The sequence below is a fragment of the Malaya genurostris genome, chromosome 1, assembly GCF_030247185.1.
Source record: "Malaya genurostris strain Urasoe2022 chromosome 1, Malgen_1.1, whole genome shotgun sequence".
Classification (NCBI taxonomy): domain Eukaryota; kingdom Metazoa; phylum Arthropoda; class Insecta; order Diptera; family Culicidae; genus Malaya; species Malaya genurostris.
Genome location: NC_080570.1, coordinates 112814292 through 112841606, shown reverse-complemented (window position 1 = coordinate 112841606; position 27315 = coordinate 112814292). Strand labels below are relative to the sequence as shown.

Sequence of the window (27315 nt, the reverse complement as noted above, 5' to 3'; positions counted from 1 at the left end):
ACTTTACTGTCGTCGTTGGAGAGGATGTGAGCGATGCGGACAGGTCGAATCAAGTGGAGAAATTCGGTCAAAAGGTACTTATATGGCAAGCAATATGTTCGTGTGGTTTGAAATCAACCATTTTTTACATTACCGGAACTATAAATGCAGAAATCTATCGATCTGAGTGTCTCTAGAAGAGATTGCTGCCTTTATATAAGAAGCATAGTACACCTCCACTGTTTTGGCCGGATTTAGCGTCGGCTCACTATGCCAAAACCACTCTCAATAGGCTTGCGGAAAAGGGTATAAAATTGGTTAAGAAAAATATCAATTCACAAAATTTCCCTCAGCTTCGACCCATCGAACGTTACTGGGCAATCGTGATGAGGGTCTTCAAGAAGACTGATAAGGAAGCTGGAAACATGCAGAAGTTAAAAAAAATTTAGGCCCAAGCGTCCAAAAAATGCGATGCAACACTTGTCCGGAACTTGATGAAGAGCGTTCGATCAAAAGTTCGAAAATTCGTGAAAAAATAACTTAAATTTCATCCGGTTTTCATTATGCTCAAGTTTAACCTTGTACAATGAAGGATTAAATTTGAGTTTGAATAAAATATCGTTTTTTATCATAATTTGTGGATAGCTTATTTTCGATACACTCCTTAGACATAGCTCTCATTTTTCTAGTCAGATCTAAGCTTCGTACCGTACCTTTCATGCGGCTCTCAATATTCCCTATTTCTGACCAGTCTATGAAACAATATTTTCTACTCAAAAAGTTAGTTAGTAATCCAAATGAAGAAATGCAAGAACATGGAGGAGAGTTATCATCACTGCACTATGGTTCGAAGCGGGAAATTAGCGTGACAAAAATATTTTCACTATTAAATATTAGTTTTTTGTAGTTGGTGTCTTCACAAAAGTTGTTTTTTAATCAAATGGCGCTCCTCTTGATGAAAAAAGTTGCTAGGGTGGTCCTTATTTAGATTGAAATCTGAAATCGAACTTTCTTAATTAAACTCAAAAATAATGTTGATGTTCAATAAAGTTGTAGGAAATTTTATTTTGAGCAACTTTGCTGAAAAGGCACCTTTCTAGTTTTTCATTTGATCGAGTTACATCGATTTTCCCGAGCAAAAGTAGGGTGGAACCTGGAAAATCTGTTTTTTTTTGTTCTAATTTTTTTGTGAAACTTAACATGGGAAAATTGTCTTCAGAAAAAGTATTGAACTAATTATTTCGCAAAATTTTGCTAAACAAAGCTTGTTCATATCAGCTACAAGTAAAAAGTTATGATTGTTTTTTTATCAAAAACTAGCTTCAAATATCAATATTCATTAGATACATGATCGATGAAAATGTATGTATGTGGTTCCTGAAAGGTCATAATATAAGTATAAATTTAAAAAAAATTTGGAAGGGTGTTTTTCAAATTAGTCTTGAAAATACCTTTAAAAAACTTTAAAATATAACTCTGAAACGCCTTAACGTATCAACATACTTCCTTTAGCAAAATTTTAGTATCAAATTAGTTCTACAAGTGTTGCATACATTGTCCATTCGAGAAATAAGACACACAAAACCTACAGCCGAAAATAGATTGCAGAACAATTTCAAGGTTAAAAAAATAACACCCTTCCAATTTTCCAGGAATCGCATAGGATTCATTTTTATCTATCTGAGTTTTTTTGAGTTTAATTAGGAAAGTCAGATTTCATATTTCAATCTAAATAAATACCACCCTAGTAATTTTTTCATCAAAAGGAGCGCCAGTTGATTACAAACAATTTCCCACTGTGCACTGGGAGTACGATGCGGTATCTAAGAGCTGCTCTCAAAAAAGTCTAATTTCAATCTGTTGTTTGATACGTATAGTTTAAAATTTGGTCGAAACAGTTATTTTGAGTGATAGTGCGGGTGTGGCAAGTGTGTTTTTAGTAGTGAGAGTACGATTTATGCTCCAGCGGCGGAAACTGAGAATTTATCGCCCCAAAATTCAATGATATTAACCGATCAAAGCGCCGTCTGCATATCATTGTCATTCAAGCTGAAATCTAGAATTAGTATGCAGCAAACCCATTCGCGAGTTTTTTTTTCAAAATAAAATTTTTATTACATTTTTGTTATTTAAAAAGTTTTTTTTTTGCTGTTGGATCTCGTTGTCACCCTTTTTCTAGGGGGAGATGAGTTTCCATTTCCATCCAACGAGGATCGGGGGTCACTTCGTCTGCGACTTATCTCATCATCCATTGCTTCATCGTCGGTGTTGTGTGTGATATCCGTTTTCTTTTCGTTGTCCTTGTTGATCGTAGTCTTGGGCTCGTTGAGAGTTACTGTAGATGCGCCTTGTTGTACATTGGTTGCAGTTGCTGGTTGGTTGGAAGGTAAGTTGTTAACTCCAGCTGGTGTACTTTGTTCTATAGGAGATACTGCTGGTTTCGTTGAAGGGGGTGCTTCATTGTTGTTGGCGACTGTCACAGGTGTACTGAGGTTGCTTGGGGTTGGTGTGAAGGGGAGCGGGTCATATCGCCGAAAGCCATTTCGCCGAAAGTCGTTTCGCCGAATGCCATTTCGCCGAAAGTCGTTTCGCCGAATAGGTCGTTTCGCCGAATAGGTCATTTCGCCGAATAGGTCATTTCGCCGAAAGGGTCATTTCGCCGAAAGGGTCATTTCGCCGAAAGGGTCATATATCATGCATGTTATGTCTTCTATATAACTGATGTGGCGCAGCCACATAACCGAGCAGACGCCAGCTGAGTCGGCCGCCGACCCGCCGTCGGAAGCGGCGGCCTCTTGCATACAAACCTGTAACCGCCTCGTTTGCCCGGTCTACTCAAAGCTAGGTTTCTTTGCTTTAGTTAGGTCCGAACGAGCGGTAGCGAGGTCGGACAGCACATGAACCAAAACGATGTGGCGTAGCCGCATTAGATATTTTTTCATTTTCACTTAACAAACGGAAAATACCACCTACATTTGCCTGGTAGATACACCTATGCAATTGTTTTGATGCTTAGTAGCTAATAGTCAACAAGTTTTCTTTGGAACTACAATGGTAGGTCAACAAAAAAGGGCGTTAACGCTATCATCTTTCGTTTGTCTTTAATTTAAATCAATTATAATTACGATTTCAAGACGTTTTCAGGATTCGGCGAAATGACCCTTTCGGCGAAATGGCTTTCGGCGAAATGGCAATCGGCGAAATGGCATTCGGCGAAGTGACCCATTTGGCGAAATGTCATTCGGCGAAATAACCCTTTCGGCGAAATGGATTTCGGCGAAACGGCTTTCGGCGAAATGGCTTTCGGCGAAATGACCCTGATCCGGTGTGAAGAAATCACCGTTGCCCTTTGGTGTAGTTGTCTCCTTGTCCGGTTTATCACATGACTTACCGTAGTGAACAGATTTTTGGCAATATTGACATGTGGCCATCTGATTGTCATAGGTAACAAGTGATTTGCACGGAATTCTTGTATCCTGACCGAAAGTTACATAAGAATGTTTAGGCCTCTTCAAGCGCATGCGTAACAAACGTACGCCATTTAGAATACCGGGGAAAAAGTTCTTCCACTTTTCTTTTTCGATAGAGAGAATCTCTCCGTATTGGAACATAGTTTTGCGAATATAAGGATCGGTGACGCTTGAGGGAAGATCATGCACACGCACTTCTACAGCACTATCTTCCATATATTCTGGAATGTTGCACTTAATGTTTTCGTGCTCCACATAGTGCGCATTGTTATTTTCTTTAGCGAATTGAATTGCATCACATTATTTCTAGAACTGGATATTAACAACATTATTTGTCTTATTGCATTGAAGTAAATGTACAAGTTTAATGTTAAGATGCATTTGCTCCTTAAGCAAACCTTCAAGTTCTCCTATCGAAGGTCGAATTTTGCACTGCCTGAAGTCAACAACAATTGTATTCTTTCGTGTCGGCGGTAGCTTTTGTTCGTTTGGTTCACTCATTTCGAGGTCGTTCTATTGTTCACTACACAATACTGTACTTGGTTTCTTCCGTCCCGAACGTAAGCGGTTTTGTTATATCGACTGACTTGGATGAGATGTGAAAGCGAACTGATTCTCGAGTGTTTATTTTATTTTATCCTTTCAGTAGTCGTGTTTCATCTTGCGTGGTTAACAGCAATGCGAATAGGAGAAAAAGGATACTGGTAAGATCGTTCCTTAGAGATAGTTATATTTTTCTTACTCATAATATCTTAGAATTCATTTCTTTCTTCTGATCATGCCTATATGAGCCTGCCTAGGCTAACTTTTCCGTTCTAAATTTATAACTGATTCAATCTAGAATACCTATCTGTCTTTTCATTTTATATCTTTCGTCTCTCTCAGTTAATGCTTGCCGAAAAGAACCAATCAAAATCGATATAGTAAAATCAGCTTTTGTTGAGATCATATTGTATACCAAAACATATCCAGATCTCTTTCCCTCCCTCTAACAAATCTCCTATCCCGTGATTCTCGTGAAGATACAGTGGTACCCGCGGTCACTAGAAACAACGAATATCGGACTAACTTCTTTCCTTTACCACAGTAGCACATCCTTTGGTCGTAGCTGGCGTCGTTATTGATCATTTATTGAAAAATTGAAAAAAAGGAGTGAGTTGGTATGTACAGTGAAAATGATTTGCTTCTTCCGATCTCCATTTTCTTGGTTCATTGTACGTTTCCACTCATTCGGTCAATCACGAAGCGCAATTACAGGCGATCTACTTCAGCTCAGCTCATATTAGTTGATGGTTGAATGAACCGAATTTCACAATGCCGATATCCAGCTTTTGGTTCCGGAAGTACCGGCAATAGTAATCAAATGTAGTAAAATGTAGCTCACTTCACTTTCCACACGTGATTGAGTAAATTTTCACTAACACTTTAAATTCAAATGAAATGTACATCAATATAGTAGTATTATGCAACAGAAGTATTCAAAACGGTTTTCTAAACTTTTTCAAAATGTAGTATTTCGAGAAATTTCTGCTGTAATATATATATGAGAACTTGAAGATGAGAAAGGCATTATTACACCACTAGATGGATTGAAACAGGTTTTACATGTATTTCTACTAATAATCATTCTCTTTTGAATACATTTTCAAAGGTCATTGTCAATTGGGCTTTATCAGTAAAATCGCCAAGGATTTTAGAGATCCTCACTGCTTGAAAGCTTTGTATTGTTCACTTGTCCGGCCTATTCTAGAGAATGTTTCAGTAGTTTGGATTCCTTATCAAGTTTCGTGGAGCATACGCATTGAAAGAGTTCAAAAACGATTCGTTCGTCTGGCATTACGAAACTTACCTTGGCAAAATCCTGCTAATCTGCCCCCATATCAGGATAGATGTCAACTATTAGGAATCGATACGCTTCATGGGCGCCGAAAATTCCAACAAGCATTATTAATTGCAAAACTCATCAATGGGGAAATTGATGCTCCTGAATTACACTCTGAAGTAAATTTTCGGATACCGAATAGGACACTGCGGAATACATCACTGCTTCAGCAGAGATTTCACTGGACTCGTTTTGGCTTTAATGAACCGATTACTGCTTCCATTCGAACTTTCACCGCTGTTGAGGATCTTTTCGAGTTTGGTGAATCATCTAGTCATTTCGCGAAAAAACTGAAACGATCCACTGTGATTTGAATTTTTAAGATATTTTATTAGTGACATTTGTGATACTAGCTTTAAGTTACATTGTGTTTCATTACTTTCGTTTATGTTTTTGAAAAGATAGTGGTTTTTGCGCCCGTTTGAGAATGACAAACGAACAGTTCAACTCAAATTGGTTTTTTCCCACTCTAATTGTCCATTTAGATCTTGTATCCGATGGACACAATAATAGTAAATAAATAAATAAATAAAGAATTTGATTACTTACATTCCAATAGAATAGAGAACTATCATTCTTTAATGAAGAACTCCAGTTCACTTATTCTTCGAGTAGAACTAGTTATTTTGGACCGTACTCAAACGGACTGTCCATCTTTCATTTTCTCAAATTTATTGCCATCAGAGGATTGCATTTATTTGCTCTTTGAATGATTTTACCACACGGAATACGGTCAATTGGTTGATTCCTGGTACGCGATCTTCCTATGAGGCTAGTATGGATTTTCCAGGACCGCTGTATAATTTTGACAGATTGTGATGAATGATGATGCACAAGTTGCACATTACACTCTAACCTAGATTTACTCAAAATTTCAGAAAATGTAATCAATAAAATGAAAAGTTATATATGTTATACGGAGATGGTCCATGAAACAACGGAATGCAAAATAAGCCATTGGATTTGTAATGTTTTAAGTTCGGGAATCATGTGTGGCCCATCACATATCATTAACCAAATATGTATTGATATACAATATGGATCACTCTTGCCATTCACGAAGGACATCACAGTAAAGTGCGGTGGCAAAAAAGTTTACTAATACTAGTGCACATATGACAGCTTTCCCAATCAGTACACTGAACCAAACAGCCCCCTATATATGAAATATTTCTCGATATACTGATACTAACTCGGAGGAGAAATGTGTTATAGAAAAATTCCTTTTTATATAAATGTGTAAACGCAGAACTAAACAAATTAATCTTAATGCTAGTTTCAGAATTTTGCCAACATTTCCGAATTTAGTGTTACAATTTCTTGATTTGAATAAATTATCCATTTGTATTCATGTTTACTGTGCTAATGATTACAGTTCCAGTGTTATAAAAACACAATATCAGGTTGTTCAATAAATTAATAAATGCTTCAAAACAAACCAATGTAGTATATAAATAAACCGTAATTCGTAATTCGATCAACGAGAGCTATTAAATGAAGTACCCAGGTAACCAGTGAGCACTAATAATGGCATTAAAATAGTCTTTTATGAGCACCAAAAATGCTTATATCTCTATATCTGCAATCTGAAAGCTCATCTGTTGTAAATCAATCAGAATTCAGCTTTTAGAATGCACACCAGCCATAAATAAGCATTGTTTATGAATAACCGTATAGTTTGCCAAAGTCGGCCTTAATTCAGTCTCAAGTGCGATTGAAACGCCAATTAGCGATCATTTGCTGTCATAATGCGGCATTAGTATGTGCTTATTGGTTCCCGGGTAATGGGATGGACATGGGATTTATGATTTTTTGATGTTTCGCCTATACTGTAAAATCTATAAAAGATACAAAAATCCTCTGAGATTGATGACAACGACGACAATGTTTCTATGTTCAGCGATTATACAGAAGTAATTCTTACATTTACTTACATTGTAACATTGCATTTCTCAAATTTTAAAATATCGATTGCCTTTTTAGAATGAAACATATTTCCCTTCCGGTTATCTTACCGAATTGAAACAAAAATTTCATGCAAAAGTTGCAACTAAGTCCGAGAGAACGAGAATTTTAACTGTTTTGCCAAAAAACTGGAGTATTCGTAAGATAGCGTAAGATATGATGAACTTATCAAGATATTTTGCTACGGAAGTAGGGAATCTCGTGGGAAAAAAAGAATTATTGCGATTCCGGGAACCAGAAGTAGAAACAAATTTTTGATGCCTGTATATTGAAAATCATGAATATTCATATTTTACAGAAACTACAATTGTCTTCTGAAATGATGATTAAAGTCAAACAATTTTACGCGGTGCACACAAAACATCATTTGCTTGCAAAAAATCGAATTCCTCTAGAAGAGAAGAAGAAATTCGACGCAACGAATGTTTTTGATTTTTGAATTCAGTTTCACACCACGATCTGAATTGAAACGTTTCTAACAATAAACTGTCAAAGTTACGATTCGATCAGTGGTGCGACATGTGTCAACAAGTTAAGCCCGTATCCTAACGAGTTGCACTGCGGTACGCTCCGCGCGTGCAGGTCGTGATTTCAAAAATTTACTGCTCCGAAGGCATTAATATTTCCACTCTGGAACTTTACCAAGATTAAGTTAAACCCCTAAGTCTTTTTTTAAACTAAAAAAAGAAAAAAAATAGGCCCAAGTTTGAAAATTTTTTCTATGCGTATTGTTTTTTAACTTTTTTCTTTAAAGGTTGTTTTATGGAATCGCTTATTTGGAAGTTAAGGAAAAGACGCACATTTCATGTCTTGGGCGATTTTTTGTATCTTTATTAGATTCTACAGTATAGGCTTTTGGAAAAGGCTCTTTTTGTAAGTGCGAAGCTTCAAAAAATCATATCCTAAAAATTCCACGTACCACATTGAAATAAAAAATACGTGTCGAATATTGTCGAGCTCTTTACCAAAAAAATAGTTGAATAAAAAAATATTGGGTGGCTGATTTTGCGTGGATGTACTTTTAATTCATAGACAATTTATGAAAATGATAATTTTCTATTACATTTTAACTTTCACTGAGAAAAAAGTTAATATTCAGTTAGTTTAAATGCAATGTCATGAACGCAATGAAAACAATATCGCATCCAAAATAACTTGTAATACACAGTTCATTTCAGTTTCTTTTTGTATATCAGAAGTGATCTGCCAAAGATCGCCTTCACAGACTTCGTGAAGATAAGTGTTTCAGCACTATTCATAACATTCATGAGCAAAGTTGAATACTACTTTATAACTCTAGAAAATTAAGATGATAGGTCTAAAAAAGCGTGATTCTACATTATTTATAGGCGATATTTACTTTTGTCACTAAAATATGAAAAAGTTCACACCTCCTTGTGGGCATCATGCTCAATTATTTTTGACATTTCTCTTCTGGGTGCACGCTAAACGCAAACTATCAAACACGATTGAACTAATAGCCTTTTTCGTCACGAGATGGTGTTACTGTGGTGTCTTTTTCGATTTGTATTGGATTCGTTAAAGTGATCCATATTGATATAAAATATATTTGATTAAACCCAAATAAAAATCTGCTAAAAAGTCAGTGAGATTTGAGCTAGGTTAAACTAATGCACATACTCTCGCTCATGTCCACTTACATTTGGTTTCAGATTCGCAAGAACGAAGTATTTTAAAGTAAAATCACTGACGTAATCAGTGCAACGATGATGATGGTACGATAATCGTTATACAATTTCAATAAAACACGATAGTTATTATTTGCGTAAATATTCCCCAAACTGTCGTTACTGTTCCGTTCAAGCTCGGAAGGAAGTCCCGTTTCCTCCCTCACTTCCCGAAGGCAGTCATTGAAATTATGGAATGTACGACAGCAGATAAAACTTGTCTTAGTGCATGAGTCGCCGAAGTGGGCACGCGTTTGTGCGTGCTTGGTGTGAAAATGGGAAAAGTTTTCCAAGCAGCTAAGTTATTACTTTAAGTGACAGTTCGGCTGGTCTTGGCTTAACCAGCACGGCGAACTTCTATTGAGCGATACCGACGCGGGATGAAGTCGATATGATGGAACTACTCTTCCCAGCTGAAATTCGGGTGTAATGATTTCGGTTCCCTGGTTTGTAGCCTTGGATTAAATTTCGAGCATTATAATAACATGGCAAACTATTAAAAACAGCTGTAGCGAATAAATAATCACTGGAAGTTTTTGATATTTCAACGTTTGCACTTTACTTAGAGGACTATTTGGTGCACAAGTGGCAAGTTTAAAACCTAGTTATCCTGGTTCTAGGAACAAGTGAATGTATGACATTCCTGCTTGTCAATACCAATCACGTATTGGAACGATAAGTACATTATCGTAGGTTCGTGGGAAAGGAAAAGCTTGTTCTGGCTTTTAATGACTCGCCACGCTCTAATTATAGTTGTGTCCTGTTTCAGAATCTGTACCGTTCCCAAATCGATCGTCAGAACTTTTGCCCAAAGCAACAGAAACAAAAAAAAATCCCCGTCCAAGTTTGAGCCTAGTTTTGATTGAGGTAAAATTGAATTGCACGACTTTCTGACATTCGTTTTGCTTGGTTTGACGAAGGGGACGGTTTATTGCCCAAACCGGAAGCCACATTAGCAATCGTAAATCAATTTGCGAGGCAATCGTGGACCAGGAAGAGAAAGAATGGAAACAATCAAATGTCGATAAATGCGCTCACAAACGCTATGACAAACGTTTTCTGCCTGTGAATGGCCTCCTGCGATTCGGAACGCAGTCTGTCGATGAATGAAATTTTACGTCATGGGGAGAGATTTGCGAAAGTTCTGCGTCTGCGATGGTTCCGTTTGCAACTGTTGGATTAGAATTTCGCCGGATGGGGACTGAGCCGTACGGTTGATTTATTACTTTTGGTGTTGAAGGCACTCGCCAGCCATTGCATTGGCAAAGTGCTCTCGAAAGGAACAGTAGCACTGTTGTATTGTTTTTCTTATGAGCGAAAGTTTGATTTTGATTGTAGCGGAAAGTTTCGATCCCCGATGAATTCTTCATCTAACGAATAATACAAATTTTATCAATCACTGTCACAATGTTCATTAAATTCTAAAACCGCCTCCGATGAATCAGCTCTTGCGCTACAGCTTTGTAATTGTTCTTAGGAATCCAGCAGAATCCAAAAAACCAGACCAAACTTGAAATCAACTTTCTTTTGGTCTGCTTTAAAAAAATGCAAGAATGCTTTGAGTGCTACACAAATGAATAAAACTTTCTTTGCTGTAAACTTTGTGCGACCGAAAGTTAAGCATCATAGTTAGTTGAAAATTCTATAGAACCGAAACTTTGTATGGTTGCTGAAAGTTTCCTCGGTGCAGTTGGAATCCGTTTTCACGGCGGGGGTCTAACGTCAGCAAACTTCACTGAAAACGGCTTACTGAAACGAAAAACGAAACTTCGAACCAACGCAACAGTATTAAAACATATCAAATAGCATAACGTGAGGTCGAGCATTATTATTGCACTGATTCATGTTACAACCCGCCGGACGAAAGAAGGATCCAATCTGATCCAAGCTGAAGCTGAAGCAGCACAAGCTTAATAAAATAAACTCAAGGAAGATTTTCCCGAGGCGATGTAACAACATCAGACCGTGCCGTGAACCAGTGAATTTGTTTAGTTTCTCACTACAAACACACACACACACACACACACACCACACCAGTGGGGAAACATACGTTACGAAGTAGGTTACGCATGGTTACCATTGCGGTATGATCGATTTATTCAGTTGATAACATTTCACAGACTTGTTGACTTACTCCCTGTAGCGGTGGTCTGGTCGTGACAGGGTTTTTTCTTGAAGCACAACAGCACTACAAGTGGTTTGCAACTACATATATTTCTTTATTTTCAACTTTGCTATTCCACTGAAAAGAAACCAATGGAAACAGTGTGATATGCTCTAGAGAAAGTTTTCAAGAACGTAAGCAGTATAGGAAAACGCAATTATGTATAATCGCACTTTCCAATTGTTCTCCGAGCATTTTCTATAGATAATCTTACTTCGAGTGCCTCTATCGCCTTTCACTTCCTGAGGTACCGTGTTATTTATAAAAAAAATGATATATGTTTAGGTGCTGGAGTAATGGTGCCTTTTTCATTAACATATCACGAGAAATCGATGCAAGCTTCATATTGGACATTCCGAATAACTGTTTCTGGAACCGGAAGTCGGAGACTGTCGCAGTCGCGGCCATCAACTGACCAGGCCTACAAATTCAAATGGTTTTATATGTTTACGTTTCGTCTTGAACTCACCATTGCGTCAGCAGATTATGTTGCACTGCTGACGCAAACCCCCGGATCAATTTTTCTTGTTTACCACGCCGTTCTCACAACTTTCCCTAACAAAGACGACAATTTCGTATACATAAGATCACTTTGCGTTTCGCACAGCATAGACGCGACTATTTAAACTGAGACTCTCCACGCAATAAAAAAAATTCGTCATCTAACACTCGATGTGGATAGACGAATAACCTACTACGACTAATTTCGATTTTGTTTTATTTTTTATTCGCAGTTGTCTACCTACCCAAGCTATGGGTAAAAACCGCCATAGATCCGAGAAGGATCCAAAGGATGCTAAGCGTCTGAAGCCAAGTGATGTACAGGTAAACGACCGTTTGCTGAGTAAAAACCAATATGCTGATCTGCCAGTAGATGTCGAAGAGGAACTGCAGAAGAAGGAAAAAATGCCGCCTTTCTACCTGGAGGGCTTCCCACCAACTCTACGCTCGGATTTCAACACACTGATCAGCAAAGGACTACAGGCAACAATCCGTTTATGTACTGAAGGCTACAAAATAACTGTTCCGGCTTTGAACCACTACAAAGGAGTGGAATGCTATCTGAAGCAGACAAAAGCGGAATACTTCACACACGATATTGCCGCCAACAAACCTATGAAGGTTGTACTTCGAGGACTACCCGACATGATGGAAGCCGAACTAAAGCAGGCACTGTCGGAGGCTGGACTAAAGCCTTTGATGGTATTTAAAATGAAGCGACATAATACGGGCAAAAAGTTTAGAGATCAACTGTACCTGATTCATCTGGAGAAGGGCTCCATCACCATGAGTCAACTGAAAACGATTAAATCATTATTTCACATAATCATCGAATGGCAAAAGTATAAACCGGTACATCGGGATGTCACACAGTGCACGAACTGTTTGAATTACGGCCATGGAGCGAGGAATTGCCACATGAAAAGTCGGTGCGGGAAATGTGCCGAACCACACAATACCAACGATTGCCTACTAGATGATATCGCTGTAAAATGTGTGAACTGTGATGGCGACCATCCATCTACTAGCAAATCGTGTCCCAAACGTGCTGAGTTCACAAAAATTCGACAACAGGCGTCCCGCAAACAATCAACGCGCAAGAATGTTCCACAGAAGGATGAAGTTAATTTCCCACGGCTCCCACCGAAGAGGGATATTCCGAATTTGCCGCCACTTCCTCGCAGCAACCCAAAAGATTCAACCGCTGGATCACAAAAAGAATCTTCTTCAAAAATCCCTCCTGGATGGGGCAATAATCAACCACAAGCAAAGGATGACTCTGGTGATTTATTCTCTGCTGAACAACTGATCGTCATTTTTGAAACAATGACAACAAAACTTCGAAACTGCAAAACGCGGTTAGATCAAATCAACGCCTTAGGCAAATTCATCATCGAATATGCAATATAATGAGTTGGTTATATTAAATTGGAATGCTTGCTCACTCAGGAGCAAAACTGCTGAATTGTCCGACTTTCTTCAAGAGATGCCGATATTGCTATTTTAACTGAAACTCATCTTAAACCTGAAATTTCTATTTTTATTTCCAATTACAGGATTCACAGGCTCGACAGGGCAACTACCAGAGGAGGGGGAGTTGCCATTGCCATTAAACGATCCATTCAGCACAGGCTTCTGTCAGCCTTTAAATTGCAACTCATAGAAGCCATCGGAATTGAGATTACAACGACGATTGGACCCATCATCATCATTGCAGCGTACTGCCCCAAACAAGCCAATCTTCGAGATGGTACGTGTGCATCATTGAAGCGAGATCTGGCTATGCTCACTCGACGACAGAACAAATTCATCATTGCTGGGAACCTGAACGCACGGCATGAGCTGTGGGGAAACAGAAGACAGAATCGAAACGGATTCGTACTTGCCGAAGATTATGAAGCTGGACAATACAACATCCTCGCTCCGGATCAACCAACGCGACTTTCCAGATCGGGAGTTCATTCCATTTTGGATATATTCATCAGCAACATCGCCGTAGACAGCTCTCCGGTTGTCTTCAACGAGCTCTCTTCCGACCACTTTCCAGTAATATTGACGTTGGGATCTTCACCAGAAACAGTGCCTATTCAACCTCGGAGGAACTATTATCGCACCGATTGGGTCCAATTTCAACATATCGCCGACCAACTTATTAATATCGATTTGCCACTTGATTCCCCGATGGAAATCGATGCAGCCCTATCTTCCTTCCAGCATTCAATCACAGTCGCTCGTGATAGGACGGTTCCAGTACAACATATGCCGAGTTCCTCTCTTCAAATCGACAGTGTCACCAAGAAACTCATCCGACTTCGGAATATCTACCGGAGGCAGTATCAACGAACTGGCATCCTAGATAGGAAGACTACTTATAACAACTTAACTAGGATAATCCAGGAAAGGATATCTGAGCTTCGCAACAGGAACTTCCAGCAAAAGCTTCGAGAAATTCTCCCACACTCAAAGCCCTTCTGGTCCTTAACGAAGGTGCTTAAGAAAAAACCGAAGCCTATTCCTCCTCTGATGTCACCCCAGGACGCAGCTGAAGGAATACCTTTAATCACACCAGTAGAGAAGGCAAATGCGCTAGGCCAGCAGTTTGAGTGTTCTCACAATTTAGGACTTAACATTGTTAGTCCATATGAAAGAGCCGTTGCTGATAGCGTAGCTGAGGTTGACCAATCAGACAGCTTGGTTCCTGAGGAAAGTAGAGTCACTGCGAATGAGCTGATGGCTTTTGTGAAAAAATCCAAAAATATGAAGGCCCCCGGTTTCGACAACACATTCAACATTGAGCTGAAACATTTGAGTATTCGCTCATTTGTCTTCTTAGCTAAAATGTTTAACAGGTGCTGGGAGCTTGGTTACTTCCCTTCAATGTGGAAGTTAGCTAAAGTTATCCCAGTTTTGAAACCGGGGAAAGATCCTTCCTTTTCCAAGAGCTATCGGCCCATCAGCTTACTCTCTGCCCTATCCAAGCTGTTTGAAAAGTCAATACAAAGGCGAATTCTTGCTTTCGCAGATGAACAGGATATATTTCTGGAAGAACAGTTTGGGTTCCGGAAAGGAAGATCCACCATCCACCAACTCACAAGGGTTAACAACGTCATCCAGCAAAACAAATCAGTGTCCAAAACGACTGCCATGGCAATATTGGATATTGAAAAGGCATTCGATAATGTGTGGCACGATGGACTGGTGTTCAAACTGCATCGGTATAATTTTCCCATGTATCTTATTAAAATTATCAAAAATTATCTTGCAGATAGAGCATTCCAGGTTTCTCTGAATAATGCACTTTCAGAAAGATTTACTATTCCTGCTGGTGTACCCCAGGGAAGTATCCTAGGTCCCATTCTATACAACATTTTCACATCAGACATCCCACCTCTTCCAGGTGGTGGTGTTCTGTCACAATTTGCTGATGATACTGCCATCCTTTACAAAGGTCGTGTCATTAATGCTCTGAAGAATAAACTACAGACAGGTCTGGACGCTTTAACGGAATATTTTACAAGCTGAAAAATTGTGATCAATGCAGCAAAAACTCAGGTCATCTTGTTTCCACATTCAAGATCTCCAAAACTTGTTCCATCAGACGAATGCAGAATACGATTCGGTGATGAGGTCATTCAATGGTCCGATGAAGTTATCTATCTAGGACTCACCTTTGACAGACATCTGATATTCAGGTCACATGTCGTTCAAAAATGCAGCATACTCATTAGGTCTCTGTATCCGCTGATTTGTAGAACATCTAAACTATGCCTGAAGAATCAGATGGCTGTCTATAAACAAATCATCTACCCCGCAATTGAATACGCAGTCCCTGTTTGGCGGGGTTGTGCACGAACACACAAACTTAGGCTTCAACGCATTCAAAGTAAGATCTTAAAGATGATTCTAAATCTACCCCCTTGGACAAGGACTAGTGAAGTACATGAGATTGCCTCACTGGATATACTAGAACAAAAATTCGAACAATACTGCACGAAATTTGAAGAGAGGTGCTCAATCTCTGAAATACAAATAATTCAAAATTTGTACGTATTAGGTAAGGGATAGTTATAAGTAGGTAGACATTTTATAAATAATTAAAATAAATATTATGATTAAACATTAGTATGTAAAACAAGAGTAACTAAAACACCTAATATTAATAACGAATCGTATGAACAACAAAGATGAAAGGCCAAAGGGTCAAAGCACTTGTACTGTAAAATATTGATGTAATAAACAAAAATAAGATTAATAAACAGATATTTATGCAAAAAAAAAAAACGCCATAAAAATTAGTATTGAACCGACTTGCACTCTGTGCGGTTCGTTGACGCCGTGAAAATGGATTCTGTGCTCAACTGCAAATCGGTCCTCTTTGGATTTTTATGCGCCGTTCGATAGGCAATGATTTATGTCGAAGTTCTGCGGATTTTTTGTATTCGAGGTGCTGAACGACCTCGATCATCAAGTCCTAGGAGATTTCGATCAGGGGTGACATTGACTTACAAAAAGTTTTTCGTTCCGAAATCGTTTATGCGGCACCTTTCATCATCAACATAAACAGACTAACTGTACTTCACAGGAAACTCAAACTTCTGAAACAATTTATCGAAGTATATTACGATAGGAGGAACACAATGGATAACTGCTACATAAATATTCAACACAGCAATTAACAGTGATTTTGACAATAATTGTGTAGTTCTACGTCAACTGTTCGAACAAATCCAAAGGACTTTCTCTTCAAGCTATGTACATATAACATATGTAATATGTACTAACAAATCGAATGCCTTTAAGTTTTACTCAAAATTCATAAAAGTGACGTTAATAAAGTAACGGTTCCCTATTTCATCTGAGCTCCCAATTCAATCTCAGCCCTTCATCTCGTAACTTTAAACATGAATTGTATATTTCAACGTACCTGAACCAAATTGTGAAATGTTTAAGTGTTTATTGAGGTGTTTGCCTTTCTCATATAGAAAGGCTATGCAATCACTGTGAAAACCGACTTTTTAACCGAGGCCCGGAGGGCCGAATGTCATATACCATTCGACTCAGCTCGACGAACTGAGCACATGTCTTTGTGTGTGTATGTGTGTGTATGTATGTAACAAAAATATGCACTGAGAAAAGTTCAGAGGTGGCTGAACCGATTTTCACAAACTATGATTTAAATGTAAGGTCTCATGGTCCCACAGCCTGCTATTGAATTTCATCCCGATCCGACTTCTGGTTCCGGAGGTATAGGATGATATGTACCAAAAAAATGGAAAAAATATGCACTGACTTTTTCCAGAGATGGCTGAATCAATTTTCACAAACTAAGATTCAAATAGAAGGTATTATTGGCCCATAGTCTGCTATTGAGTTTCATTTGGATCCGACTTCCGGTTCCGGAGTTATATGGTAATATGTGAAAATTTTAAAAAAAGTTTGCACTCAATTATCTCTGAAAGAGCTCAACCGATTTTCACAAAATAAGATTCAAATGAAAGGTCTTATAGTTTCCTTAAAAATTGTAAAACATTTTATCTGTATCCGACTTCTGGTTCCGGAACTAAAAAGTGATAAGTGGAAAATTACGAGGATTAACAACAAGTACAAATCCCATAAAACTGTTTGATAAATTCTTCTAGTTTGCAGAGCTTGTTAGTTTGTAGGCATAAAAACTGAATTCGGCTCAACTGGCCATCCCTTTTCCAGTTCCGGAAGCACCGAAAGTGATGATGATAAACTCCAAAAATAGAATTCACTTCGATTTCTCTGCGATGCTTGAACCGATTTCCACAAATCTTGATTTGAATTAGAGCTCATTTTATCTTTGAAGCTACTGTGAAATTTCATCCGGATTCGACTTCCGGTTTCGGAGTCAAAGGGTAAAGTGTGTTCAATATTGTACACCGTCTCTTAAACCGGCAAAACAAAACACGCAAAAATTTTCTAAACTGGTCTCAAAACTACACAAATTGATAGCCATTACAAGTAGGCAATCAAACAAACCGATTCCGGTTCCTGGAGCACCGTAAATAGTGGTCATATATTCCAAAATGGATCTTAGTCGCTTTTGTCAGCGATGGTCAGACCGATTTTCACCGGTACCATACGGAGTTTCTGAATTTCATCCGAATTCGACTTCCGGTTCCGGAGTTATAAAGGAGTTATAAAGTGTGTTCATTATTGTACACCGTCACACCAGCGAAACAAAAACCGTAAAAAATTTCTAAGCTGGACTCAAAACCGTTATTCTCAATCTTAGGGTCAAATGCTTAAGATCCTACCAAAAATTATTGCATATTTTCGGATACAACAAAAATTTAAATCGCCGTTTAAAGTACGATCACAAAATCGTATAAAATCTTCAAAATTTTAATACAAACTAGTAGAATTTTTACGTCATGTTAGTTAGTGGCCGTACGAACCGACCTCGATTATACCGGTTCTCGGTTTCCGGTGCAGGAAGTACATATAATAGTGAACCCACTTCGTTTTCCAATGGATGGCCTAACCGATCAGAGAACTGTTTCATTGTCTATGTTATACTAGTTAATGCACAAACAATCCCATGGTTTCTTTCAAAAATCGAAGAGACATATTTTGAATAGAATACCACAATATTATATATGAGAAAGGCATCGTTACACCACTAGGTGGATTAAAACAGGTTTTTTCTTCTTTAAATCGCCATCAACAATTTTTTTTGGTATTTGTGACATTAGTTTCATTATATCATTGATATCTTTATTTCAATAAAACTGTTTCAGTTTTGAATATAGTTAGAAAGTGCGACTTTGAATATCATTAGAAATACTAACGAAATACCATTTAGCAAATCTAGTAGCACTGGTTTCAACCCGTTATATGTCAACGCTGTTAAGTGTGTGTGTTTCTTCGGCTGTGCATATGATATTTTTGTTTTTTTTAAAGGGCCAATCCAGATAAACCGTACAGTTAAATTTGAAATATAAAACGAAAAGAAACAAAAACAACCCAATTTGTCAATTTGAGAAAAAAAATGTTTTACAGTTTTGAAGCTGTAGGTAAATATAACGGTTCAAATCGTTTTAAATCCGGTGATTTTCAGATGGTGACCATATTTTCCAGTATTTGTATTTTTAAAGCGACATCGTATTCCTTTTACCGTTGGTGATAACTCAATTTATTGAATCCTGCCCACCGACTGCGATCAATGATATGAATTGTATATGCTAAGCTAGTTCTATTCATTATTGAACAGTAAGTAACTAATCATAAAAAAATAAACCTTTTAGACAACAATATTTTATGAGATGTGCTCCCTTAATTTTACGGGTTATCAGTAAAATTTATCGAGAAATGGCAATACTTTACAGTTCACGACGTTAATATATTCACAGATTATTGGTAAATTTTACCGAACGTCGGTCATGAACGATGGACAAGTCAGTATTATTATTACAGGAAGATGTTCAGAGCGATTCTACCGATCGTTTGGCAAATGAAACTTTCACTTAACTGATTACTCCTCAGCTGTTTGAAAGTCAGTAAAATTTTATCGAGATCCGCAAAAAAAAATTTGTTATGTGTATGTGGTTGAAACATGGGTGGAGCAAATCACCCCTATTCTGTACGTCGATCGATTCGAAATATTCCGATCGAATGTGCAATTTCCATTCTGCATTTCGTTCGAGTTGGGTATGAACTCGAATATCATTCGTTCGAGTTGTTAAATTTTCGGACATTACTCGATCGACTTGCGTACGTATAACTTTCGGTTCGGTTTAGAATCGTTCGAATTTGTTTGTGGAAGTGTGACGGTTTCGTTTACTAAGAAATGAATAATATAAAAAGAAAAAGAACGTGTAAGTAGTGTTGACAGCTTTGATGGTTAGTGTTCGAAATTTCAAGTGTTCCCGAACGAGAATCGATCGAATCATACAAGTCGAACGGAATAAAGAATGCGAAATTCGAACTCGAACAAAAGTGTAGATTCGTTCGTATCACAAATGTGTCGGATTGCAGAATCAGGGTGAAAATTTTTGAGTTTTACCTGGGCACCAGAAACGCTCACTACATACCAAATATCATTTTGGGTGTTCAGTAATTATTTTTACGGTAACGAATTGTGAAGTATTATTTCCTCTGAACGATCTGTAAAATTTATCCATTTTACAGTCATCTGTCAATGAAGTACAGGATTTCGGCAAATCGTGTAAAAATATTACGGACTCTTCGTTTTTATACTACTGACATGCAGCTTAGAGTTTATATTTCAGTATACCTTCTGGTGATGATACAATTTACTGGATCCGGATTGTCAACGATACATATCGATGATATGAATCGTGATTACTGTATATGTGAAAAACAGTAAGGCAGTAAGTAAGTTAGTATGTAATTAATTAATTTATCAATCAAAAATAAATTCATTCGTTGATCGAAAATATTGAATGATTTGTTTTTTTTTTAATTTGTTCGCTTCCTAAGTTTTACGGGTTCTTAGCAAAATTTACTGAAAAACAAAAATACTTTGCAATTCAAGACGTTATTATATTGACGGATTGTTCGTAAATTTCACTGAGTTTCTGTAAGAAACGACGAAAAAGTCAGTATAATAATGACAGGAAGATGTTTAGGGCAATTTACCGATCATTCAACAGATAATTTTTTTCTGAACTGATTACTGATTGTTCAGCTATTTGAAAGTCAGGAAAATTTCATCGACATCCGTGAATATGATTTGATGTGTATGGCTTTGATTTATCGATTATGATTTTATCTTTACAAAATAAGTAACAGATCGGCTGAAAAGGTCGTATCGTTTCTATGAGAGGGCGCCACTAGAATTAAATCCATACCATTTTCAGTTAGTACCAACCTTCAAAAGATACGTGTATAAATTTGACAGCTGTCTGATTATTAGTTTGTGAGATATTGCATTTTGAGTGAAGCTACTTTTGTTATTGTGAAAAAAATGGAAAAAAAGGAATTTCGTGTGTTGATGAAACACTACTTTTTGATGAAAAAAAAAGTGCCGCCGATACCAAAAAATGGCTTGATGAGTGTTATCCAGACTCTGCACCGGGCGAAGCAACAATTCGTAAGTGGTTTGCAAAATTTCGTACTAGTCATATGAGCACCGAAGACGATGAACGCAGTGGACGTCCAAAAGAGGCTGTTACCGATGAAAACGTGAAAAAATCCACAAAATGATTTTCAATGACCGTAAAGTGAAGTTGATCGAGATAGCTGACACCCTAAAGATATCAAATGAACGTGTTCGACATATTATACACGAATATTTGGATATGAGAAAGCTTTGTGCAAAATGGGTGCCGCGTGAGCTCACAATCGATCAAAAACAACAACGAATTGATGATTATGAGCAGTGTTTGGAGTTATATCGAAATAAAACCGATTTTTTTCGTCGATATATAACAATGGACGAAACATGGCTCCATCACTTCACTCTGGAGTCCAATCGACAGTCAGCTGAGTGGACTGCACGCGATGAACCGAACCCAAAGCGTGAAAAGTCTCAACAATCGGCCGGTAAGGTTATGGCGTCTGTATTTTGGGATTAGCATGGTATAATTTTCATCGACTACCTTGAAAAGGGAAAAACTATCAACAGTAACTATTATATAGCGTTATTAGAGCGTTTGAAGGACGAAATTTAAAAAAAACGGCCTCATTTGAAGAAGAAAAAAGTTTTGTTTCATCAAGACAATGCACCGTGTCACAAGTCGATGAAAACCATGCTGAAATTGAACGAATTGGGCTTCGAATTGCTCCCTCATCCACCGTATTCTCCAGATTTGGCCCCCAGTGACTTTTTCCTGTTCTTTTGTACGATACGAAATTTTCAGCCGAATTGTTAATGTAAGAAAAATGTAGTAAATAATCGCAAAGCAAAGCAAAGTCTTGGCATTACATTCCTTTTGTGGAATTTGGCCTTTCTGTTTCAACAGACTTCGCAGCCGATTGTTAGTGTACAGAATCATTGCATCAGTTCGGGTTTACATCTCATCCAAGTCAGTCGACAAACAAAACCGCTTACGTTGGGGACAGAAGAAACCAAGTACAGTATTGTGTAGTGAACAATAGACCTCGAAAATGAGTGAACCAAACGAACAAAAGCTACCGCCGACACGAAAGAATACAATTGTTGTTGACTTCAGGCAGTGTAAAATTCGACCTTCGATACGAGAACTTGAAGGTTTGCTTAAGGAGAAATGCAGCTGGACATTAAACATGTGCATTTACTTCAATGCAATAAGACGAATAATGTTGTTTACATCCAGTTTTATAAAGAGTTGGATGCAATTCAATTCGCAAAAGACAATAACAATGTGCACTATGTGGAACACGAGAACATTAGGTACAACATTCCAGTATATATGGATGATAGTGCTATAGAAGTGCGTGTGCATGATCTTCACTCAAGCATCACCGATTATTATATTCGCAAAACTATGTCCCAATACGGAGAGATTCTCTCTATCGAAAAAGAAAAGTGGAAGATTTTTTTCCCCGGTATTCTAAATGGCGTACGTGTATTACGCATACACTTGAAGAAGCCTATACCTTCTTATGTGATTTTCGGTCAAGATACAACAATTCCGTGCAAATCACTTGTTACCTATGACAATCAGATGGCCACATGTCAGTATTGTCAAAAAGCTGTTCACTACGGTAAGCCATGTGATAAACTGGACAAGGAGACAACTACACCAAAGGACAACAGTGCTTCCGTCACAGCAACCCAAAGCAACCCCAGTACACCTGTAACAGTCACCAACAACAGTGAAGCATCCCCTTCAACGAAACCATCCAACGTATCCCCTATAGAACAAAGTGCATTAGCTGCAGTGAACAACTTACCATCCAACCAACCAGCAACTGCAAACAATATACAACAAGGCTCATCTCCAGCAACTAGCAATGAAACCAACAACAATACCATCGATGTGGCAATGGATGACGAGACGAACCACGAACGAAGTGCCCCTCAATCCTCGCAGGAGGGAAATGGAAGCTCCTCTCCCCCTAGAAAAAGGGTGACAACGAGATCCAACTCAAAAAAAATTTATTTAAAAAATCGGCTCAATCGGCCACGTAAAGCTTGTACGCAAATAGGCCTGAATAAAAAAAAAGAATCATTGCATGGCTAGTACTATGAATCCTACTGACACTAAGAACCCTTCCAGGTCGGAGCTCGAACATACGACAACTGGCTTGTAAGACCAGCGTCCTATGCACTGAACCGCCAACCCGAGATAACCGGGAATAAGTAAATAATCGCTCTTATTCTGAATAACGTCGTATCGTTTTTTTCCCTCGTATTTCATTTGTATTTCCCATAACGCAAGCAAAATCAAAGGTAGCTATGATTCGATCGAACCACATTCGATCGAAAAATCAATACGTCGTTATTCAGAATATGGGCGAATAATCGTAGAAGTCTCTGTTTGATAAATTGTGTAAAATGGATTTATTTCGTTGTCTACATTTGTTTTCTGCATGAAATCGATCTAAATATATAATCAGAATCATGTGTTTCATTTTCTGCTTTAGTAAGACAAAGTAAATAATTTTCACTTCACTTTTCTTTTGCATTCCATATGAAGATAATCAAATCGGTGGAGCTTCTCTATTAGGCGAAATATTTTTTCCGATGAGATATTCTCTCTCTTTATGGAACATGATTTGTTAAATTCTTACTGCCTTAGTCATCGTGATATGTCAAGTTAAGGACAAACGAAAGATTGTTCGTAATAACCCCACTGAATGAATTGCTTGGAAATCTAGAGCATGATGACGTATCTAGCGAATCAATAACGTTCGGCGAAAATGGGTCAACCACATATAGGAGATCCTAGTTATTTTTTTTTGTATCAAATAAACAAACGCCCTCTTATAATCGGTTTTGCTGAAATATCATAGCGGCATTATAAGACAAAAGCTTATTTGATTCGGTTGCAGATGACATGCAGTAAAACAATATTCCGTTCCGGATGCGTTAATTATACCAACATTGGATAAACTGTGACATTTAGTTGGGTTTGTCATTGTGAAGAAAACACTAAAAACCATCCGTCGGTTTTGCTTTCTGTGGAAATACTCCATAAATTGTTTGCCACTGAAAGTCATGGAAAATAACGAGCGTCTACCAGATACAAAAAAATAACAATAACAGTTAACAAGAAGATATTTTTCAACATCGCAGCCGAGTTTCTAATGTTGGCTAGCTGTTTAGCCACCCACAAGTAAAGACATCTGTATTCATGACCGATTCGGAGGGAAATGGTTTTCATCGCTTCAATTGATTCTGTTTAGTGCAGTATCGTTCGTTTCAATAGCATTGTGGTTTGTTTTTTTTTTTGTTTTCTCCGGCCTATATCGAACCCAGAGCTCTAATCTGACTTCACGGCGGTGGTGTAATTCCTCGTATATCTACTCTTTCATCGGTTGAAAAACAAAAGCCACATAATCGGTAGTTTGGTTGCTTTTATGTTCCCTATTTACTTGTAGCACTGAAACGGCACGGGTTCCTAACCGTCAGTTTCTTCCCTGTATCCTGTGAACGCGATCGCATTTCCTTTGATTGCAGCAACGTAGGAGTTGGTAGTTTCGCCATCAGTGCGCATTTATATTCCGAGGATTCCGAAAAGTTCTGCTCGACAGTCAATCCGAAGGCTGTAGAAAGGAAGGACCATATTTGTGTTCCCTTGTTGCGTGTCGACTGTTCGGTTCTTGGTTATGTTGAAGATGTTTAGGTAGAAAAAGGGAAAAGCAAAAACGTATTAAGCATGCTTTTGTTGGTTAATTTGGGTTTTCTTGATACAGACAGCACTTGTAGAGAGGTTGACAAAACACTGTGTAGAAAAGCATACGAGTGTAGAGAGAGAAAGATGGGGTGCTGTGGCAGTTACACAAATTGACAGCCGGTGCAGGGAAACGAGAAAATTTGTCGTAAAAATCCTTCGGGTTTGTTGTTGGCCATTACAAGTTGTGTACTGGAGCTCTTTCCGAACATTCCAACAATGCCATACCGCAACAAAGGTAGCAATAGCTCTCTCTCTCTCTGTTGGTTGGTTGGTTGGTTTCGTTGCAAAGGCTGTCAAGTCCTTCGGGACGGAAATGTTTTTTTCCTTTGTTGGTTATGTCAAAGAGCGCCAGTCTGGACGAATGTACCGAATGTGCTCGTATCGGGACAGGGACACAGGCTAGGTAGATGTTGAGTTATGTTTCCTATTCTTGGTTTGCTGGTTCAAGTAATCGACATGGCACTCACCTGAGACGCTTTCGAACGCATTGTTGGCTGATATTTTCGTCGGATCTTCCGGGGACAGCAAACACACAGTATCCGCACGAATGCCCTGAAAGAAATTTGGAGAGACGTTTTGGGATGAGTATTATTTTTTGAATACAATTCAAACACTTGTAGATTAGCTTGTGAAATGGTTTTTTTACGAGTAGCATATGTAGGAACCACAATTGTATATTCATGCCAGAATCACGTGAATAACTACTAAACAGACGGCTCAGGAAACTCCGAACCAGGCCTACTGTGTACAAAATTTGTTTCCAGGCGCTCAATCTGACAGTTCTGGCATCAAAATAGACTTTTATCTCACTCAGAGCAATCAGAATTTCAATTTAAACTTACCTGTCAGAGAGAGAGACCTGTGAACCGCAGATAAAACCACAACCAGGATTGATCCACCAGGAAAATTATAATCACCGCATCGTCAAAAGAAACCGTGTTGAAAAATGGAGCAACGGGGGGAAGAATGTCCCCATACTGAACCGGTTGCCGAGCCTAGAGCATTTTGCGTCGGGACCAGGAATTTAAATCAACACCTAGTGCGGTGACAGACAATATATCATGCCAGCAGTATCGCGAATGGCGCCATCTCTGAAGCAGCCACATTCTCTCGGATGTCAGCAAACCCCGGAATGGTGGCAAAAAGTGAAATGTTCTTCTAATAAAGAAATGAGTGCGAATCCGATCCCAAAGAGCCGGGAGGGATTCCGTCATTAATTTTCGCGAGCATTTGCGATGAATCTCGGGTGACATGTTCTGGGACTATGGATGCGGGAAGACAAGACGGGAAGTCGGGAGTTTTTGTTTATCTCTCGAGTTAGTGATTTTATTGCTAATTGCGAGTGACATGTTTTACTGATAGGGTGAAATCGACTTCAGAAAAAAGGTTCTCAGGAAGTTTGAGACAAAAGTTGTGCTCAAAGTTTGCGTAATATTTTACTCGATGCCATTCTTTCGAGGCTGGATTTTTTTAAAACTTAAAATATTCGCGCTGAAATAATCTAGAAGCAAAGCAATCACAATTGATATTAAACCGTGAACCGTAAAGAAAGATAAACTCATTATTACGAATTCTATAACCCTAAGAACGGCCGATTCATTGAATTTTCTCTGGTGTTCACTTCTACGTGAATTTTGTTCGAATGCAAACGACCAGCAACTATATTATGACGCAGATGCTAATTGTGAATTGCGCAAAAAGCAAACACAACCCCAAAATGGACTATAATTCCACTAAAGAACTACACAGAGTGCAAATCGCTTCGATGCTCGAGTATGAACACATACACATTGAAGAGCAAGGGAAAAACTCATTGATAAGTTTAGTATTGAATTACGGACACTCAATACACAGTTCGAAAAATTACTGTGATTTTACATCACATAAGATGCACATAAATGGAGCGTCGTATTTCACGCAAATTCATCACCCTTATTCTGAATAACGACGTATCGTTCCTAATAACGCTAGCAAAATCAAGGGTAGCTAGGATTCGACCGAACCATATTCGATCGAAAAACCAATACACGTCGTTATTCAGAATAAGGGCGCATATTCAAGAACATGTAAAATTGTGTGATTTGAAAATTACATGGCTTGACGTCGAATGAAAAAAAAAACAAAAGACCCCGATAGCAACAGCGCGACTTTAACCAAGAATCATCAGATCACAATGTACAGCAGGTAATTGACTGAACCACAGAAGCCCATCTGCTTGATGAACTATTCAGACATATAAATCCAAACAGCGGTATTTGGTAACCGAGTGCAAATTACATTCGGAATCTGTAAAATTCTGTACGAGCGGAATATTGCGTCATTTGGAGAGTTAAGTAGTTATGAATTGTATCGTTTGTAGAATTATGTCACCTGTAAAATTCATAAATTTTTTCTGTGTAGCTCTTTGTAAAATGTTTAGGATTCTGAAAAGAGCCGATGGTTACCATTTTTCCGACTTTCAACATAGTTGCTAATTATTTTCTACCTTGCCTTTCTCTACCGCGCCAGCGTACAGCACCGAGTGCAAATCGTGGCACCCTTACTGAAGCTGGACGTTGTATGTATTAGTGACGACTCTTATTCTGATTGAAATTGGATTTTATAAAATCAAATTTATGAATATGAGGCAATCAAATTTGAAGTGGAAGCACTGAAAATGGCCAGAAGCTAAATAATTTGATCGTAATTTCGGAGAATAGCACTCTAATTTATGGCCCTTAGAAATGTCGATTTGTATATTCTTTCCGTTGTGTTCATACTACGATTTATTTTCCGCTCTTATTTGAAGCGAAAACCGCACTGCGAACGATGCACTTAACAAATCCAATAGTGCGAACGATGAACGTATTAGATCGGG

General features: G+C 38.3%; 1 protein-coding gene across 1 annotated transcript in view; it reads right to left on the bottom strand.

The window, feature by feature from the left end:
• Nucleotides 1–27315, bottom strand: part of LOC131425424 (dopamine receptor 2) — a 330562-nt gene that overhangs the window by 134228 nt on the left and 169019 nt on the right. Inside the window, exon 3 of the mRNA XM_058587330.1 lies at nt 24926–25010. Coding sequence (XP_058443313.1) covers nt 24926–25010 — 85 coding nt within the window. The remainder of the gene's footprint in view (nt 1–24925; nt 25011–27315) is intronic.